General features: G+C 43.0%; 1 protein-coding gene across 2 annotated transcripts in view; it reads left to right on the top strand.

The window, feature by feature from the left end:
• Positions 1-232: 232 nt before the first annotated feature.
• The window catches only part of CRACDL (CRACD like), a 43304-nt gene continuing 21983 nt past the window's right edge, over positions 233-21553 (top strand). For both annotated transcript variants that reach the window (XM_074860957.1, XM_074860956.1), the window contains exons 1-5: positions 233-326; positions 16585-16661; positions 17624-17789; positions 20692-20827; positions 21181-21342. In XM_074860957.1, the coding sequence (XP_074717058.1) occupies positions 16595-16661; positions 17624-17789; positions 20692-20827; positions 21181-21342 (531 nt within the window). In that variant the 5' untranslated portion in view covers positions 233-326; positions 16585-16594. The remainder of the gene's footprint in view (positions 327-16584; positions 16662-17623; positions 17790-20691; positions 20828-21180; positions 21343-21553) is intronic.

Below are 21553 nucleotides of genomic sequence, written 5' to 3'. Positions count from 1 at the left end.
GCAACTGGGGGATACTGGTGCTTTCTCCTCTCTGACCGGCTCCTTCAGCATTAGATACAGGGATCACTTGGTGAAGGGATCCGGGCAGTGCTAACAACTCACGCTTCGGGAAGGCAGAGTGTAGCACAGTGCTGGGCAGCTGATGAGACATAGGGTGTACCATCCAAGCCAAACCGAATCGAGACTTTTGGAATCCTCCGTGCAAAATTGAAAGTGCCTCTGCTTGTTTTGCTACTGCTTAAATGTCTGGCAAGGTGACAGATCCCTTTTGAAACACCAGTAGCCCTTTGTGTTACGTTGAATCTGGCAAACAGGAACACACGCAGGTAAGCAGCTGAGGAAAGTTTATGTCTGAAGTGCTTTAAAGGTTGTTTTCCTACAGGTGTAATGAGTTTCTTGGTTACACAGATGCACAACATTCAGTCGTGGGAGTACTGACCTGCCTTTGTACTTATTAAAATTTCATTGGGTGGTAAGTAAAAAAGTTAAGTGGAAAGATGAACTGTCTTCCCTAGTTCCTTATGGTGTCTGTTTATAAAGTGTTGAAAACAACCTTTAAACTTTTCTAGTTAATTTATTGTAGAGTTGGCTAATGAAGAATCCTTAAGTGATCAAGAGTTATTGGTTGCTGTGCTGTCACAGCACTGGCTCCTTGTTAGCACATTTACAAATTGAAAAGCATCAAGTCCCCCTAACTATGTATTTTTTGCAGAGGCCAGCAATCGTCAGATTTGATACTGCTTTTTGTGTTCCTTTGGTAGACTACAAGTAGAAACCCTTTGGCAAATGTAAAAACTAAAGCAATGTGATATTCTAAAAAAAATTTAGGAAAAAGAAATTGTCTTTTTTGTGCTTTAGCCTCTCACAGATAGCAGAGATGGTGGGAATTAAAGCAGTCTATTCATATCTAGTACAGGTACAGGGCTGGCATGATAGTTTTCTGAAGGGCCACTCCTCACAGGAAATACAATTTTCATATTTTGAAAAATGTGGAAATGAATGTCTCCAGGTGCATACAGGCTATTTAACTTGCATTTTTCAGAAGTCTATAAACAGTATGCTCCAGCTTTTCAGCAATATGATTTGGTACAGCTCCAATTAACTTCAGCAGAGGCCTGCCAAGTGACATCAGCCAAAGGTCTGGCTGCACATCTCTAGGACAGGTACACTGCAAGCATGTTTGTAGGTTTTTTGCACAGGAGGCTGTAGTGGTGGATTCTGAATAGGGACATAAAAGACCGGAGTATTTTTAAGCTGTATATTTTAATTATCTCTAATATGAAGCTGGCTCTAAGGCATTCAAGAGCTGATTTCTTCAGAGAGACTGAGTGCAGTTTCAATTGATATTTTCCACACTTAGTATTCAGAAAAACAATTCCCAGAGTCTCACATTGCATACCTGATACAGCGGCTGCTTTTCAAAGTGTGTGTGTCCAAAATGGTATCCCAAGTTTTTTGTCTCTATCATACATATGGGAGAGCTCATACATCCATTCCTAGGACCCACAGTCTATATGTGTCCAATTAAGAAGAGAGAAAAAAATCTATACCAGGGCAGGATCTTCATGCAGTTCGGGATGTTCTTTGTTACAAAAGGCTCTCCCAAGGGTGTAACTTCACACTACTGTGTGTTTAGGTGATGTAGGACAGAGAAGAAGAAATACCTGTTTGAGGAGGTGCTTCACATTTCATTTAATTGTTCCAGCCTCAAGGTCAACAACTTTCAGGAGACAGTTAACAGCTGAACCATCTTTAGTCACTTTGATCTAGCTGTTTTAGTAAAGCAGCACCCTCAGAGGGTAGCGTGGGACCCAACAGATTAAGTCATCCAGTACTCCCTGATCTTTCCTCTGTTCACAAAGCCTTATAGTGTCCTCTTAGTAATGCTCTTCTGCTAGAGCTGGGAGCTCTGCTAGACATCTCATTCCCTGCCCATTGCCATGACTCATAAGTATTTTTAAAATGTCTCCAAAAAATGTTAAAAGGAAGGAGGCCCCTCAGCAAAGAGGGCCAGGTTTTCCTCAAATTTGAGCTAGTACATTTGCCAACTGCATGTAAAAGGCTAAATATTTTCCCATTACACCTACACCAGAGACACTCTGCAGATACACAGATGGCTGCGCCCTGGCGAGACCAGCGAAGGGAGCGTAAGTTGGCGCTTTGGTGTTTGAAAAGAAGCTGGAATGGGTCCTGTAGTCTGATATTGGCAGCCAGCATCAGCGATCTGGGTGGCTGGACGTAGGAAAGAGCCAAGTCTGGGGAGGTTGTTGGAACATAGGCCTTGCACAGAATGGCATTTCTTGATAGTAAGTGGCTCAAACATGTCCTTGGACTCTGCAGGAGACAGCAAGCTAGAGGTGGAAGGTGAATGCTTTCCTCTTTGCCTGTCTGCCAACCTGTGCAAGTCTAACTGGGAGCTGGGAAGCTTAAATCTAAGAGTGACTTTTGTGTCATCTAGTTATAGAGGCTGCCTGGAATCCACTGTCCGGTTCTGGGCATCTGGCTGCCAGAAGAGGTGAGCTTGGAGCGGGACAAGTGCAGAGAAGGGTTAGTAAGATGGCCAGGAGAATGGAGAGCTTATCTCTGGGAGGAAATTAAGGTGCTGTGCTTTTTTGGCTTCTCAGATGAAGGCTGAGAGGGGAGACTCCTGTCTTCTCTAAATACCTGTAGCAGGAGAGAAAAGCTGCTTCAAAGAAAGTATTCCATTGGCAAAAAAAATAAACAGGTATAGACTGGCCATTTAGTCTGGGAATTTCTAACCATCAGAGTTACAAAGTTCTGGAATAGCATTTCAGTCAAAGGACTAGGGAAAATTGAATAGTTTTCAAAATAAGACTTTAATCATCCTGTGAAAGGATTAAATGGAGTGTTTGCCAGCAACAATGGGGGACTGAATGCTCAGGAAGTCCCCTCTGGTAGTATGTTCCCAAGTTTTATCCTGACACCCTTATGTGAAGCTCAAAGATTTAAGTGTACCAAAACATGCTGTTCCTCAGGAGACTTTACCGTGTGAGAGAACTGAAAAAGTCCAGGCAATGCACGGAGAACCTGCACTGGGAAGGGGCTGATATGTGGGATGCATCTGATAGTGATTGATAGGTCTTGCAAAACCACAGCGCTAAAGAGCCTTTGTGGGCAAAATGATTCATCACTGACTTTGGACCTGCCCAAGGGATCAGAAAAAGCCAAGAAGTGCTGGGATGCTTCAGCGGTGCCATAAGACTGGTCATTTTGGACATGACTGTTTATTTGTTGCTGTAACTAGCTCAGTACACACAGATTTTTCATGTGCCTCCCTGGGAAAGCAAGTGAAACACAGCAGTTTGAGGTGGGTAGTTCCCTCCCCAGGAGTGGTGAGATGGCCCTGGAGGTTTTGTGCCATGCCTGAGAGACAGGTTGCTCCTGAATAAAACCACTTCAGTGGTTTTACTCTTCACCACCTGACTTGGTTGGGATCATGGTACACCCACAGGAGGTGGGAGGAAAGCCCACACAAGCAGCTTTTGCTTGCACAGCTTTGCTTTCTGAGCTTTGATTAGAAATGCTGCTCTGCCACCCTCCCTCCCAATGTTGTCCCTTTTGCTCCCCATGGGGAGGTTGTGTGCCTCTCTGCTCGTCTTCCTATGTCTGGAAGAGCATACACTTAAGTTAGATTTTTCTAGCATCTGAACTCCAATCCCATTTAATTTATGAACGCTGCAGTACATTTTGTTGTGCTTATTTAAATCAGGCAGAGCTCAAGTATTGTACAGTCACGTGTAAAGGTGATGGCAGATGAGAGCTCTTTATGTCATGCTGGATTTCTGCAGCTCACTTGTGCTATATCTGTCAAATTGCAGACAGAAAATTTTTTGAATTAGTGACAAATATTTCCCAACAGTAGTTAGTTAAGTGCCTGGACATGTTAAATTAACCATAATAATCTTGTCATAGTCATAAATTAATAACCTGCATCTCACTGGGCTTTTCAGTATTGAAGTAAAACATTTGTGGTATATTCAAAGAAGGGAGCCTGGGTATAAAGGGGATAAGTCTCAAAATGGATCTTTTCCTTTCTGCCCCTTCTAAACGTCATCTTCAGGTTTCTGTGTAGCCTTTGGGGCTTACTTGGCATGGGGGTTACGACAATGGGGATGGGAATGCAGAGCACCCAACTGAGCTGTTATGTAACCCTGGCTTCCCTCCATCCTCCACAGAGAGGCATCTCCTCAGAGTAAGGTGGTTTAGACCTAGTAATATCTTTTCTCCACTGCCTAGAGGGAGATGCAGCCAGGGAAAAATGTTCACGTGAGAGCTTTCTGCCAAAGAGATCTTAAACCAGCAGAGAGTTTCACAAGGAAAGTGCTCCTCAGGTCAGAGGAAGATAGGGTGAATTTCTGCCTCAGTGTTGGAAATGAGAAGAGACTGAGGGCAAGTGGTGATGTGGGAAAAGGGGGACATTTTTCCCACTGTATTCCCCACCAGTGGTCCATAGGACCCCTTCCAAGGGAGATCCAGGGAGTGGGATCCAGTTCCCTTTGCCTCCTGCTTTCCAGTATGCCACAGGGTGCCATGGGGAGCTGGGCCCTGGACCAGAATGGGCACCTCAGTCTGCTCCAGTGGCTCCAGCAGAGCTGGACCAAGGGACAGGCCTGGAGCTGAGTATTGCTTCTGCATGACAGACTCACTCTGGTCTCTGCTCTGAGAGGTGCTTCTTGAAGAACATCAAGAAAAACATTTAATCTCTCCATACTTTTGTACCCATCTAGAAAATGGGGAAGCCAACAATTCTCATCCCCTTTTGGAGAGCCTTTTCAAGTTGTAGGCTGGTTGTGATCCCAACATTGTATATGTATGGACTGGTTCAGCGTAAATTTGTCATGGTAGGCTTTGTAGTGGTATGAATGGAAACAACTGTACCTTTGTAGCACAGTTCCTTGAAATGCTGTGATGTTCTCCAGAAAGTCCCAAGTGATTTGAGGTCAGGAACAGGTCCGAATCTCAGGTCTTTTAGAGAGCAGCAAGAGCTGGTAACTGCCTCTTCCACTCTCCCCTCCCCTCCCCTTCCCTCCCCTCCTTTCTCTACCTCCAAGTTAAGCAGCAGCACCAGGATAACATCAGTGTCATTCTCTAAACAGCAGCTGGCTTCTGCCAGGCCAGTAGCGCTCCCCCACTGCAGTATGCATACCCCCATGAGCTCTCTGCAGGACTTCACTTCTCAGTCTCTCCCTTCTGCTTCTGACTCTCCATCATACCCTAAACTGCCCGTAACCTCTAATGGCCAGCCTAGAAGCTCATCAGGGCAGTGCCTGGGCTACGGGCGTACTGGCTGCTCAGCTGGCTAGCAAGAGGAACAAGCAACTGCTTTCCTTCTGCTGTCAGCTTTTCTGTAGAGGGGACTCTGCATGATCACCAGTTTTCACAAAACTGGTAGAAGCTTCATAGCTTTGAGATGTGTTTCTCCATCAAACTCAGCTGGAAAAGACAAACGGCTTCAAAAGCGGTGGGGAGACGGGCAAATGGAGCAGGAGAGAGAGTGCAGTCACGTAAGTGTTGTTTCCTTAGGAAATGAAACCTAAGGAGTAGCAGCATTGTATGGTGATGTTTATCACCTGTCTGCCTGTGCCGGTTTAAGATGAAAGCACTGTCAGGGCTGGAACCATCTGTTTTGCAGGTGAGAGAGGATGCACAGTTGGTATGATGCTGTGACTGTTAGCATATTCTTCTGCTATTCGGGCTAGACAAGGAGCACGAGCCCTCCCAGTGACTATGTCCCTTACTGTTATAAACACTCTCAGGGAAGGTTTGAGCTCTTCAGTACTGTCCTCTCTTGTACTTTCTCCAGTCCCCTATTCTGACTTTGTTCTGCATGTAAGATTTTTGCATATAATCTTCTGAATATATGAGCACACATGCTCACTGTTACTTGTCCTGGACAAATTGGCACATGCAAATCCTTTCTACTTCCCAGTCCAAGGGAATGAGTGGGCTTGTGCTGGTGGTGTAGAGTATGCTAGAGACTTGGCTCTGGACTTCTGACAGGGAAGCAGTAAAAACTATTAAGCTGCATTCACGGTATTGACTTCCAAAAGTCTGCAAGTCTGAAGTGGCAGCTGGAGGTGAAACACGCAGAGTGACTTGCCAGAGGGTGTTTTCACTGAGGTTATTGCTGCAGGGAAGGAGTGAAGGAGAAAAAAGAACCTGAGCAAGTGGCAGTTATTTCCATTTGCTCATATCCTTGTTTTGGAGCACAGACCTGCAGGGAGAGAAGAGCTACAGGAAAATATCTCCTCTTTCCAACACAAAATAACAAACATGTCCTGAATGGATAGTAAGGATGAAAAGTTTGCAAGTGCATGTTGTGAGGGATGTACAAAAAATTAGAGCTCTTACATTTGTGAAAACCTGATTGTGTTTTTCTTATAGATTGTGGAGGAAGGTCCCGAGCAAAGATGAAAGGACTCAGCAATCTTGTTTATTGTGGTGTGATCAGAAAGCAACCTTCCAGCCTGTTCACGTAAGAAATTATTTGGGTTAGGAAGACTGTCCAACTTAACTGGACCCTACCTGAAACCCCTGTGGTAGTCATGTATTGCTGTGACCTTGCATTAAAAATCTCGTGCTCTTTCTTCTGGAAGTGATCTGAGGGTTTACATGGGTGGAGGAAAGAGAAAGGAGCCCATGGCTCATCTCTCTTCCATCTGGGCTCAAGAAAATGATTATCAATTGAAAGCTGAGAGGGACTAAATTAGAAAGGGTCAAAAGAGGCTAAATAAGGTCCTTCCCAATTAAAAGCCTGCCACATGTACCGCTGCAGAGTGAGCCTTGTACTGCAGTTAGACAAGAGGCCGTTCAGCTTTGCATTTGGCCTGTGGGGTTTAATGCAACTGGAATGTGGAATGTGTTTACAAGGTAGCAGTTATTGCTGAAATATGTGAGTGCTATTGCCTGGGGAAATTTCAGAGGATTGAGATTGTGCTGACAGTGGCTGTACCTCTTGGACATTCCGTGTGGATGTTGGGGAAGAAACTGGCCTCTGAGTCTGCAGTCAGAGCCCTGCAGAGGGAATGCAGGGGAAGATGCTCCCCTTCTCCACCACCTCCTGCTGCCCTCCTGCAGCTCCAGTTGGATCTCACTCCGTCCTCACTGCTCCTTCATGCTAGGATGACCCAGGAGGGCGAACCGGTCCTTGGGCTGGAGACATGGCTTCTTGTTATCCCTGCATCCGAGGTGACTCCAGGTTAGCGCACAACTGCAGCTAGTTCGGCAGAGTGATGTGGGCTGAAACGAGGCAAAGCTGAGTGAGTGCTGAGGACTGAGGGCCCCTGATGGCACCTTTCATGAGCAGCTCCTGGAAATCAACCTGCTTATGTTCTGGCTAGTGTCAGCTGGTAGGCTGGTGTCTCTCTGCCTGGAAGAGCTCAGGCTTCGCTTAGATTATTTAATTCATTCTCTTTGCATTCCCTGTTTTCTTTTCTCTGTACTTTAAATCAACAATATTAAAACTATTCTGCACGTGGGTCAGAAATGATCCCAGTGATTATTTCATCCTTCCAGCATAGGAATTCCCAAGGAACCTGGTAAAGCCCAGCCTAGTCTCATTTCATACACTTTCCTCGTTACTTGTGTCTGGCCAAACCAGACTATTTTTCATCACACTAATGGCAAAACGTTTGGAAGTAGGCCTGGGATATAGTTATATTCTATGTCCAGATGAACCTGACATTTGAAAAGATTTGTCATTAACTTTTAAAGAAACTTAATAAAACTGTTGAAATGACACTGTTGAGTACACAACACATTATGGAGCTGAGAGTAAATACTCCATGTGGTATAGATAGGCTCAGAAGGGATGAAAATTGGGCCACATTCAGCTCTGATGTTAGCAATTGCCTTCATTGTCTGGTTACCTTGGCGCACTGAGTTTTCTTCAGAATAGCAGATAAAGCTGAATAAGGATCTCATTCTCGGTAGTGCTAAACACTTTCTGTATCTTAAACTCCTGTTAACCTCGCACTGTACAGGAACACGCTTACATTAGGTTAATTGATGGGGCAGCCGTTCCTTAGGGCTTGCTGTGGTTCCAGGTGATTCTTATTCTTTCTTTGCCACAAAGTAAGTGTGTGTGTGTGTGTGTGTACATGGGTATATAGACAATTTATTGTATTCATGGTTCTAATAAGCAAGGAAGGATCAATGAAAGCCCTGTTATGTTTCCATGAATTTGAAGGCACTGAGACCTTATAACAATGTTGATATTTCTACTCATTCTGAATACCAAAAGACCTGGTATAATTATTTTTGTGAAATAGCTTCAGGAATGTTCCCAGTGCTGAATTCAAGAATAATTGCAATTGCGACGTGTAGAATCAAATGTAATTTTGTTCTAACTAAAGCAAGACACTTTACTTTCTTTTCTATTGCTTTTCAAGGAGGGGCACAGTGAGTTTTTAATACTTTCCTGACCCTTGACTCTGATGTTAACCTGCTATTGTACAAAAAAGATGAACTTCTTCAGAACATTATTAGCCAAAGTACTCTACATGAACACGTGATATTATTTAAGCTCAAAATACAAATTGTGCTTCTGTCACTAAAGGTGGCTGATACAAGCCTAAAACTCTGGTAGTATGTCAAGCTGTTTGTGCTCCTAAATATAGCAGAGGATCTCTGATAGGGAGCTGGCCGGGGGAGGTCTTGAGTCTTTGTGTTAAACAGCTATGTCTTTATTATCCCTGTATGCTAAGAAAGAAGAAAGAGAGCCAATGTGGCTTTATTACTCTAACAGGTCTTTTAATAATAATGTTTTCCACATTGGTAGAATAGATATCCTAGCCCCTCTATTAACTGAAAGCAAGAAGGAAAGGGTTGCTCCATAGGAATAAGGCATTTCACCTGAGTTTGCTTTATTCTTTTGCGAATGTAACCCCCCCCCCGCCCCTTTTAAATTCTTTTATATGGTTGTTTGATTTGCTTTTTTTTGTTGTTGTTGTTGTTTAAAGAAAACATACAGGCTAAGGCTTTTCCCATGGACAGAATATGACCTTCGACAAGGTGTGTATCCATGAGTTACAGAGCTCTATCAGGGAAGCAGAGTTCCCTTCACCCTTCTGGGGGACAGCGTATTCCCTGTGCTATCCAGGACATAAGGCTGGCAATCCCAGTGGTGCCTTCTGACCTCTTATGTTTGTGTGTTCTGTTGCAATGCACTTTTTTAAAAACAAGAAGCTCACTCTTCAAAAGCTGCTTGGGAGGAAAGTTTATTTTATGGAGTGTTTCTCATTTCTCTCAGAAACAATGGGGAAAGGAACGTCTATCAGTTCTTGAAAAAAACAGGTAGAGAGAGCAGGGCTTTTTCCCCCCGTCCCTTGGAAATGTGTTGTGCTTGTAATAGAGAAAGGAATGTGCTGTTGGCAGGGGCATGGCAGCGAAAGGTCTGGTGAGGATCCGACATGAGAATCTGCACAGCCTTCGGAATAACAGGGCAGATGCGCCAGAGAGGAGTTGGGCTGGTTAGGCGATGGAAAACACACACTGCCCAATAGCAGTGAAAGAAGCAAGCCAAAACAACTGAACACCCAGAAAACCCACTGAAAGGCTTGGGAAGATGCACCTGCTGCTGCTTCTGTTTTTCCTGTCTGACATACTGGTCCTGGCAGGTCTCACCCTGTTTGCTCAAAGGCTTGGAAGGGGAGCCCATGCAGTGAGCTATACCCTATCTCCCCTCTCCCACCTTCCTTTTAGCAGGTATTTTATTACTTGGCATCCCTTGGTGTCTCTTCTGTCAGTGATCACAGGGACATTGGGCACCACCTTATGTTTACACAGCATGCAACAGGGGATTTGAGTGGTAGGTGCGAGTACTGCAAAGGAAAGGGCTGGTGCAGAGAGATAGTAGCGTGTCAGTAGTTTTATGTGCTGGTCCCTGTGCCACAGCTTGCTATTCCTCCATCTCACTGATGCTGGAGGTGGAGGAATAGCAAACTCTGGCACACAGAGCAGCATTGGAAGAGATTATGTGTTGGTGCAACTAACTTTTGTTAGTCGTTTCTGAGAGAAAGGGCATATCACTGACAGGTAGCTATATTCATTTTGACAGTGACTAGGAAGAGAATGGGAGGATCCTTAAAAGACAGAGTTTTAAAGGGGGGGCATTGACTTTGGGTTCAGGGTGAGTGTTCTCACATGGGTGCTGGGCTAGGACCCACGCAGCCAGGGAGGGGGTGCTGGTAGCGAAGCTACTCACAGCCAGCCTTGCTCTGAGCATGAGTGGCACACAGGCTCTCACCACATCATCGTGGTTGTGCAATATACAGATTTTCTAATAACATGAGAACATGCTGCAAGAGTAGCAGTAGCTGGAGAAAGTCAACCACAAGCAAAGAAACAAAACCTTTTATTAATCAATAATGCAGACAAGAAAAGATGGGGAAGGTGTACCAGGTTCAGTGTGAGACTGATGAAGATGTATAACGAACTATCATGTTTTAGACAGCAAACCATTTGTGAAAATAGCACATTTTGAAGATGATGTCCCCGTGGACATCAGTCAGCATAAACAAGTATGTGCTAACAGCATCTGCACTAAATTATTAAAACAAGGAGAGAACACATGAAGTCAGAGACTTTGCAAAGTAATACTTTTAGTTTACTGATTCAAAATGGAAGGAGATGAGCATCTGCCCAACTTTGAAAATAAAAGACAAAGTTGTATATAAAAAGTGACAGCATTTTTCTTCTTGGTTTGACATGAAGATTATCTTTGATATTTTATATAGATTTGGTAGAGGAAAACAGTACAGTTTTCTCAGAAAATATGTGGGTAAATTAATTTTAATAATTTAAAAAAGGGTGGAGACACAGCTAGAATATATACAGATCCTGTATAGGTGCTGACATATGGTAGAGAGGCACGTGATCATGACACACTTTTGGACCTGCACTATGCCAAGGCACGGCATCTTAGGGCTATGCCCAGATCGTGCTCTCGCTAACGCACGTGCTGGAGAGCTGGAGCATCTCCAGAGGTGTGAAAGCTCCGCTGATGCACTGGCTGCTGGCAGGGGATCGTGGCGGGTACCCTGGGATTGCTCTCTCTGGAAACTTCGAGCTGTCCCTTTTCTGCAGTCCATGTGACAGGAGAAGGGGCTGCATGGCCTGTGGACGGTGCCTTCATTTCAGACCTGAGCCCTCGGAGGGGGGATGGGTGAGGAAAAGCTGCCCCAGTCTTTGCCCCTGGTATTTAAGATGTTTTCAGTTTGGTTGCTACCTCAGCTGGAGGAGTCTTTCTAAGTGCTTGGTTCTCTTTATATCCCCAGAATCCCTGCCTTTTCTTTCCCAAATCCACAAGGCTGTGTAATACCAGTAGGAATTTTAGTGCATACCATGATATTGGAGAGAGAAAAGGGCAGGCCTTCCTTTCATGTGAAATAATTTCTGTAAATTCAGATTTTTTTAAAATAACCTTAATTCTTGATATTCTTTGCCTACTAGAAATAGACTATTCTTGCACAACACAGGAATAAAAGGTGTAAATTGCTGTCGTTCAGCTGTAATTTTTTTGGGTATACACTTTTGAAATTACTGACATTTGGGAGGGATAGGAGGAGGAATAAACACACCTTGTGTTGCCATATTCCCTCTCTATTCTCTGCACTCATGTAGTCTCAGCTGTATTTCTTGTATCCTAGCTCATCTAGAAAGGGCATGGGAAAGAAGAAGGAAAGTGGAAAAAGTCTCTGCTGGGAAAAGTACAATATAGAAAAAATACTGTTATAAACTCACGTAATATTTAGCAATTTATCATCAGACATTTTGGGCTTATAAAATCTCATAGTAAACTGATAAAGCAGGTATCTCTAGTATTCCACTGTGAAAAGAACCACACATAAAATGAGAAGGAAAAAAGAAGAGGAGGAAAAGTGTATGACTGCCAGCAGTGTGGTAAATCTTGCCCTTGCTAACAGGGGAGAAGTGTTGCAGGCTGCTGCTCTAGGATGTGAATCCTGCTGAGTCTTCAGATCACATGATGATTTAATATAGTGATGGACTTCAGTAAATCCTTGGGGAAACTGGAAATGAGAAAGCTCAGCAGCCCCGCTTCGCAGCCGAGCCTCCAAATCCAAGCATAAGTGCACACTGAATACTACCAGTGCTGGTGGTGCTGATTCAAAGCTGCTGGATTTTGTCAGCATTTCATTGCACAGGTATTAAACTTGTAGGCCATCACAGATTTTAAGCAAAGCTTTGAGGAAGATAAAATTAGCTCCAGAACAAACAATCAAATCTCTGTTTACATCACGGAAGTGACAAGCAGTTAGAGTCATACCAAGGGTAAACTTTGGCCTCTGTTTTTTTTGTTTTTCCTCTTAAGTATCATGCTTTAATTGAATCTTTCCTACGATGAATGTATTAATACTGGGGGGTTTGTTACAGACACTGAAGAAAAAGCTTGAAAGAATGAAAACCTGCCTAAAGATATTGTTAAAATAGGTTATTCTGAAGGAAAAAAGGGGAGATACAGATAGAACAGTTCTCCGAGTTTATATATTTGGGAAAGAAAATAGGGTTATCTCATGCTAGGTGGTGAGCAGTTGAAAACTAACGTTTCTCTAACAACATTCAGCAAAGGAAGCATTTAAAAGGAAAACCAACTTTCCCGCTATTCAATAAAAATGTCATCGTAAATTTTAAGGTAGGCATGAATGTGATTGCCTACGGCTAGGTTTGGTGAGACACTAAGCTGGGCAGCGCCCTGCTTGTGGAGCAGCTCAGAAGGATCTCTGGCAGCCATTAGATGCTCAGCGGGGGCTGGTATCTCTTTGCACTGTGTTGGGATATTGCTCCAGTGGAAACCATCACTTGGCAAAACACTCGGGCAAGCAGCTAAGTCTCAGCTTCAGTATTTGCTTAAAATCAAGGTTTGCTAGGTATGCAAGTTTTGACTTTCGAGCGTATTTCTGAAAACCTGGCCACCAGCTCACTGCCCACCAAGTGTTTCACAACTCCTTCTACTCCCCTCCACCGCTTGCTGACCCCCACACACTATCCTCAGGTTAAGGAAGCAGGTGCCCATTCACCCCTTGATGCAAACAAATCTCCCGTTAGTAACAGCAGCCATAAAACTCCTCCCGCACCCTTGGCGCTGGGTGGGTGACCGCGCCTCGCGGTCCTCGTCACAGCGCGTGTCTGCACAACATAATGACTGCAGCGAGGGCTGCCACCGCCGCCTCCTCCTCCTCCTGCGTGCCAGCTAGCCCAGGCCTGGGAGAGTCACATCAAACCCTGGGTTCGGGCTGGAAACTTGCCTTTTGAAATGAAAACCTGAGAGACACCCACTCACAAGCTCTGGGCAGTGAAAGGTCCACACAGTTCCTCAATCCTTGTAATTGCACACTGAGTTGAGATGCAGTTTTTATAAAAGCCTCACAGTCCCCCCACTGCAAAACCGATACTGCCCATCTGACCCAAACTTCTAGGATTTATTTACCGTAATTTAAAATAACCATGTCTCTGCTGGGGGCATCAGAGTCTTTGGGCTCCTGTGTAGGAGGCAGAGGCTACTGGTGCTTACACCCACTGTCGCCTCCACCCCCGGTGCCTCTGACCCGCACCTCAGGTTGCTTTCTGCTTCCCTCCAAAGTCGTCTCACGCAGATGACCTTCCTCCCCACACACTGCCTGGATCTCTTTGGCAGCTCTCCCACAGCGAAGCAGCCAGCTCTTCCCCAGGCGACACTGGGAAGCTGTCCAGGGACGACTCTGGCAGCTGTGGCAGGACCTGGTATTACAGAAATTACTCCTGCCAGCCACCGTAACAGGATTCGACTCTGTGTTTCTGCTGAATCAATAAGCCAAAAGATAGATTCCTTTATAAAAGTACTTTTTATTAATAGCGCTGCAGCTTGAGCTGGGTGCCTCCAAAGAGGGACCTTGAACAAAGAAATCCCTGGGCAATTATACCGTTACAATTTAAATTCCCCACCCTCATGTGCAGTTTGGACCAGTAGTAATATTAGGGTCTGGGGTCTTCCTGTTCTTCACTGGGTCCTTTCATTGTCTCTAGGCGGGCCGTTCCTTTTCTCATCTCTAAGGTTGCAGCTTCTGTTAATGAATGCAGATTCCTTACCCTCTGGCTTGAACCTTCTTGGCTGGGGCGTTCTTTTACTTGACTAGGTAAAAGTTCAACATACATAGGTGAAACTTCACAGCTTGCAGCCTAAGGCTTCAGCAAATTTAGCTACTAATGCTAAGCAAGTTACGCTAAACAAGTTCTATATAAGTAGTATACCAAATCACACAACTCTGGCCAAGGACCTGGCTCCTTCTCACAAGGCGGCGCTCCAGCCCTGCAGCCCATGCTGCGCCCTTGCAAGAAGCACCCCCAAAGGCACAGCAGTGGTGTGCTGCCTTCCCCAGGTCTTGGGCACTTATTGGAAAGACACACAAATTCTTAAAATAACCTTAGAAAACAGCAAAAATGTGGCAGACCTGAAAAACGGCTGCATGAAGTCAGAAGGGGAGGGAGGACCTTGCTTCAAGATGCAGGGCTGGCAAGGAGAGAGCTCATCAGTGTTCAGTGTCCTTCTGTCTCCCCTAAGTGAAGTATGCCGCCCCCCTGGTCACGTATTACTGTCCCCAGATGTTTGGCGCACCCAGTGGAAACACTCTTCATGACCTCAGATGTCACAGATCAGTCACACAAATCTCTGACATGGTGGAGCTACCTTCGTTAATCATTTTTCTCTAGAAAATTGTCTGCTAAGGTTTGCGATGGGACAACACCACATTTCTGGTTTGTCAGAAATACATTATCTGCTTGAATTTTGCCAGACGGAATGTGTTTATACTTGCCTGCATGTTTCAAACTAACATTTCCATTGTGTGGGTATTTATCCCCCAGTGGCTTTGCTGTGCAGAACTAGTGAAGTATGGCATACAGACATTCAGATTAAAAAAATACACCCTCACCTGAGTGCAGCTGGATGCAGCGGAGCCATGCCAGTGGACCACAGCTGGGGATCTGAGTTATGGTATCCATAATTTATATAGAGACTGTAGGATCCCACCTCTGAATGTGTGTAGCTTACAGATGCTACAGGGCATGCATATAACAGCTGAGGCTTTAAAGGTATTGATTTGCACTCCTGCCATTGCTGTTGCAACATGACAGCATGAATCTGAGACACCCCAAACCTGTTTAATAATTGACTAGATATGTCACAGCCCACAATACGTATTTATCTGTCACCTCCCAGCGGGCATTTACTTTAAAAATACATGTATCATCCATGTCTGTTCTTTTCTAGGGCAAGTTCCTTACTAATGCTCCCTACATAAGGCAGATGCCCTTGACCAAAAGATGCTCACCCTCATGTTTGTGTTTAACTTTGATTTGGTTTCCCGATGGATGGTGGCAGGGGGTGTTTTACAACCAGCATGCAGGTCTGGCTGGCAGGGAGCCCCGGAGCCACTGGGCAGCAGAGCTGTATTTGTTGTGGCTGTCGTGCAGCCATTTGTCACGGCCCAGCTCAAACGCTTGCTGATGGTTCAGACAACGCATCATGTTTTAGACTTGAGTAACAAATGTTTCATTTCCATTTTACTAACGCTTTGAATTTACGAGCCTCATGACTTAAGTCTGCTGGTACTTCAGGGGATCAAAATAGCCACAGTGTACTCAACCTCCCATCCAGGTTGCGGCATGAGCATCTGTCACCATTACAGCCCATACAGTTACTCTGCAGAATTTAACTCACCATCCAGTCAATGGCATCTATGACTTTATTCTGCCTTGACTATGAAATAATGCCTTTACAGATGAAAAAAGAGACACAAACAGGCTAAGGCTCTGGAAATACATTTTAAATTACAGATGTTCTGTCCTCAGGCTTGGGACATATACAGTTTTGGAAATGTTTTTTAATTTTGGAACCTTAATAAGCAAATTTATATTTTGCTTCCAAAAAGCAAAGAGAAGAAAAGAAAAAAATCAATTGTTTTATTTTTACTTGTATTTTTCTGTTGTCTATATGAACAAAGGAATAAAAAGAGCTCTTACCTTTTCACAAGTTGCTGAAAAAAGAAGAAAAACTAGAATCTGTAGAAGACTTCAGATTGGATATAAATAAAGGAAAAATACATGTGGTGCATGTTACCCAGATTCTGTAATTATCACAAAGACAGTTTGTCTGTGGTCCTGAATAGTCACAGAGAGAGAGTCAAAGAAGCCCATCTCCTATGGTGCATGCTTTTAGAAGCTTTTAGAAGCATCTGAGAATCCCATCACTCCAGAGAGGCTAGTTGGTTAACTAACCCATAATGAACTATTGTCTTATAAAAGTGGAAATATTCTATGGAATTTATTATACCTAGACTAATAAGCTTCATCCTATGGTATATTTTTATATTTTATGTACATTTATATATAGATATAATACATATATTTAGACATATATTGTCTACATATTTGTATGTAAAAGCATACACATCATGTATTATTTTATATTTTTGTATTTTAGTAACTTGCCTGTATGTATGTATACACATATATAGTGAAGTACCATTATTTTGTTGATATGACTGACACTTTTTCTACCTCCTTTAGTGACTGTCACATGAGTTCTTCAAGGATAATGGACCCTAAGGTACGAGAGACTGAAGGAGATGGAGAGGACAATTCAGGTAGAATTGCTGCCTTCCCCAATGAATGAAAAGTGCTGTGACTTCTTGAGCTTCATTGCCTTAGCTCTATCACAGAAGTGAATCTGTTTGTTTAGAGAATGCTTTCTCCCTTTCTCTCCTCCTGTCTCCAAGAGCTGTTATATTTTTGACATTTTCAGAGGCTTGAAATAAGATTTGTGTAAAATAGCATTTTGTGACCAAGTTAACTTTTTTACCCAACAAGGTCCAATGATAAGTGAAATGCTGAGAGGGATGCCTCGCAGTGCTGTCATGCCAACTCATATGGGACAGGCACAAGTTGTTGGGATGTCTTGTGCAAAACGCTGATTTCATTTTTAGTTTCCTTCACAGAGCTTGCAGGTGATCCTAATTCAGGTCTGCCCTCACTGAGCAGACTAGCATTGCTTTTCAAGATTATTGCTTGATTTCTAGTTTAATACTTTGTGATCCACTGAGTCTCCTAATTAGCATTCAAAATATTCTGGGATGTATTATAAAACTGACATTTTAAAAGCATTAGCCTCCTGACACTGTACATTCCACCTATGTAAGCCTTTTCTGCATTTAAATTGGTTTTGGTAACATTGTCCTTATCATCACTATTTAGCTTGCTGAACAAAGGCAATGGGTTTCCAAGTTGTAATTTCTTCTCTGCATCCCAGGCTGTTAATACCAAAGTTTTTCTTCACAGTCTAATTATCTCAAGAGGCAAGTAGAAACTCTATTAGGAAAGATTCTATACCATAGGTTATTTCTTATGTTCCATAAACATTGCAATCCATTCTCCAAGGTAATAGTAATTTCATGCTATCAGTATAGTCTTGAAAGACATTAATGCAAGAGCAGACTGTGTTGCGTTTTCAATGAAAGAAATCCACTTGCGCAGAAATTATAAAGGAATTATTAGTTCCAAAAACTTGCACATGCTGCTGGTTGCATCTTCTGTATGTTTGTTCCCTTAGGAAAGAAAAAATCAAAGTTCAAATCTTTCAAAAAGTTTTTTGGCAAAAAGAAAAGGAAGGAGACGTCATCTTCTGGGAGCAGCAATCTGAAGTTATTCCAGTCAACAAGTGATGTCGCGGCCTCTCATGACATGCACGTTAACTATGATTCTGAAGATGAACTTGAGTAAGTCTTTGGACTCTGGCTGGTAAACAAATACAGAACTCCTACAGTGTTTGTAGATTAAAGACACCCCAAAATTGCCGCCTCCTCTTGTTCAGAATGCTGTATTCTCAAACAGTTGCCTTTTTCAGGAAAGTACAAAATAAAATAGCTGATGCAAGACAAATCACAAGGGAATTGGATGGGGTGCAGAGAGAAGTAGTAACTAAAAGAGCTTTCATTTAATCATAAATAAGCCTTGGGTTATCATTTCAAAAGAAAGTAATTCCCATTTTCAGAAATGGATTAGGTACTCAGCTTATATCTTACCAGGATTGTCTTATGCCCCTAAGATGTAACTCCTAAGGATTGTTGAGGAAATTTAGATGCCTAACCATTTACACCAGATTTTGAAAGCAAGGATGGGATAAGGGGATGACTGCAATGGCAATCAGCAGGAACCAGAGACTATGAAGCCTTTATACATGGAATTCATCTGACCAAAGGACAAATGTCTGCATCCGAGTTAGTCACCAGCTGCCTTTTATGATCAGCAAGAGAGAAGTCAACATTACTAAGAAAGCTTGTATCATTCTTGTGTACGTCTGAAGCTGTTCAGATGAAACAGGTTCTAGAAGTGCCTATTTCTCCCTACTGAATGTAAACGGAAGCCAGGGGTGACCAGCTCTGATGTAGATGCCTGAGTTAGACCGGATGAATCCCAGCCTGTGTATCTGCCTACCTCTGAAAATCCTGTCTTCATTCAGGCATTGCCAAAAATCTTACCCGCTACTGAAAGGTAACCATGAGAAACCCGGTCTAAAGTTCAAACGTGTTCCTGGATGGAAAGATGGACTGAAGAGCCCCTTGGCTGCCTAAAATTGCATTGGTGGGCGTTGTGCCTTTCAGAACAAGCTTCCTGGTCCTCAGGCGAGAAATGCTGCCGTGCCCAGGGACGGGAAAGGCAAACCATCCCGGCCATTTAAAACGACATTATACAACGCGGCCACCAGGCAGCGCCAAACAACCAAAAGAAATTATTAACATTTTTTTTGGTCTTTTGTGGCATTGGCAACAGTAATATTAGTCCAGCTTGAAGCCCCAGGAGTCCCGGGCTGGCAGCACCAGGTCTAGCAGTGGGCTATAGCGTTGTTGTTCGACAACATATTTTTAAGATTTGAATGGTCAAATTTTCTCTCCCTCATGCACGATTCAACAAGGTCATGTCCAAGTGGGTACTATCTTTGGCTTTTTCAGCCATGTTCCTGTGCCATTACTTGCAGGGTTTTTACATTATTGTTTCTTAATATTTGTTTAGACAGACAAAGACCAGAAAATTCCTTGAAAGCAAGGAAAATTAATTTGAGCCCTCATAATCTGAGGAGACATGTAGGCTACCTCCACTACACATCCGAGTGGTACACATCTGCTGGAAAGAGAAAGCAAAAGGTAGCATGCTGGGATAAACGTGCACATGCAACAACACTGCTTATCTGGCTGCCATTGCAGTCTTTGTAAAATGTCGGTGCGTTGAGCAGCCATCGCAGCTCTGACTGGCACTTACTTTGCAAATTGCTATAGATCTGTCTGACCTTGGATGCATTGCAGAGATCACATTTTCACTTAGATAAATTGTTCTTCTAATGTCTCTGATACATTAAGCAGAAGCAGCAGGCTTTCCTTCCTTCTGCAGCAGGAATACAGATCAACTTTTTCCTGCTATTGTTTTATTAAATATATTTATAGCAGCCATTACAAGGAAAATGTTACTTTCTGCTATGTTTATTTATGTTCCTGAATGTCCCTATGACAGTATCTAAGTTCCAAAAATACACAGTTCTCCTCCTTTTTTTCCCTTTTTTTTTTTTTTTTTTCTTTTCCTCTAGAATGTCTGCTCAATTAACTTGATAGGTACATGAACCCAAACAGTTCTGTATTCTGTACTCTGGTTTGCCATTTCATGACTGTCTTATTTAAAAAAAATTATAGGAAGGGAGTCCTATAAGAAATTCCCTGTGCATGCATTTCTGGTCCCTGCTCAGCTGGGCTATGAGCTAAGCTGAGGAAAATGAGCACAAGAGACCTCCTAGCAGCTAGCTGTCTGTCTGTGGGTCTCCTGTGCCATTCCCATGAGAAAACAAGGTGTTTGTGCCCCACATGTAACATTTGCAAAAGAAGTTACAGATCACATGCATCAAAAGTAAGAAACAGAATATGACAGAAGCTACCCACAAAGCAACTCCAGCTTCCTCTCACTAGCCCACAAAGAGTGTCCGTGAAAAAAATGTGCCGCCCAGGCTCGTAAGAGAAAAATCCCAGGGATCTTGATGTAGAGCACAGGACCTTGTAAGCATCTTGTAAGGATTTATGCAAATGATTCTATGTGAGAACTATATTGCCTGAAATATTTTTGTTAATGACGTTTATGACAGAGATACATTAAATGCTATGCCGTGCTTAAATAGTAAAAGGTACTTATTCTTCCTATGGTAATGGTCAGTTATTTGCAAGTCATGTTCTTACGTTAGCAAGAAGTTAGTCCACCTCAGGTACAGGCTTGTTTATGTGAACTCCCTTCATTTTGCACCTGGGCTTGCCTGCAGCACTGTCACACCACCCAGCTGCTGGCTTCCAGCTTTTCCATAAGATATAACTCAATTGCTGGGGTTAAACTGTCTTTAACCTTGATTCAGGTTGTTGATGTGACAGATAACAGCATTTGCAAATTTTTGTTTGGTTTTTAAAGGTGTTGCCTAGATTAGCCTGAAAGTCTGTATTGTATTCATGGAGAAGTCTGGAATCTCAGGTGTGATGTATGCTGTGCACACCTATCTCCCACTCCATGTTCAACAGACCACCTGAGTTAAGAGTAAGAGGACTGGCAAAAAATTCTGTATGTTTTCATTAATTTGTTATATTATTTTAGGACACATAAAGGCATTATGGGAAGCAGAGCTTTGTCACATGATAGCATTTTCATCCCTGAGGCTGGGCAAGAGCCTGCAAGGCCAGTAAGAGTGTTTTCTCAAGAAAACATTTCTGATCGGATTAGAGCATTACAGGTAATTTACACAACATAATTTTTTCAAATGCAAGAGGTGGAATGTCTTTCCAGGCTTGATTTTTTGGGATAATATTTGTGGTTGAACATTTGATTAGTAAGTAATATCTGTCTGCAGCTTACATTAAAAGTCTCATTTATTAATTAGACAGCACATATCTTGGTTCTACTTAAATGATAGTTGAAAAATAGATAAGTTGTTTGGCTCCCTAAAAGAACATCTAAAGTGAGATGTCCTGTGCTCTGCATCATTCAGTTGTGAAGTTAAAATAAAGGTAACTCATTGACCTGAGCTAAAAAATGTACTGGGGAAACCTCCATCACTATGCTAATGTGTTTTATGCCATGCTGAAGTTGAAACTCCAGCCTACCATGAAATTGGGACCTCCGCCTCCATTTGGACTTCATGCAAAGCGGACAGAAGATGCTGGCACCAGTTCTGAAGATGATGGATTACCCAGGAGCCCTCCAGAAATGTCTTTGCTCCATGAAAACCTGAATTCAGGCACAACAAGAGTGAGTAATTTTAGTATTGACAAAAATCATTGTTTAATGACTTGTTTTACATATGTGTGGAAGGCAGAATATATGATTTGGTTTGCTATATGTATCACTACTTTATCTCTGAACAATTCAGAAATACCTTACTTGAAATGGGAAAATGCTATCTCTCTGTGTAAACAGCTACTTAGAATCTCTGTTCCTGTTAAAATATAAATACCATGCC

Source organism: Strix uralensis, chromosome 2 (assembly GCF_047716275.1).
Source record: "Strix uralensis isolate ZFMK-TIS-50842 chromosome 2, bStrUra1, whole genome shotgun sequence".
NCBI classification, from domain to species: Eukaryota; Metazoa; Chordata; class Aves; order Strigiformes; family Strigidae; genus Strix; species Strix uralensis.
The sequence above is the reverse complement of the archived record's forward strand: the minus strand, read 5'-3'. Positions and strand labels throughout refer to the sequence as shown.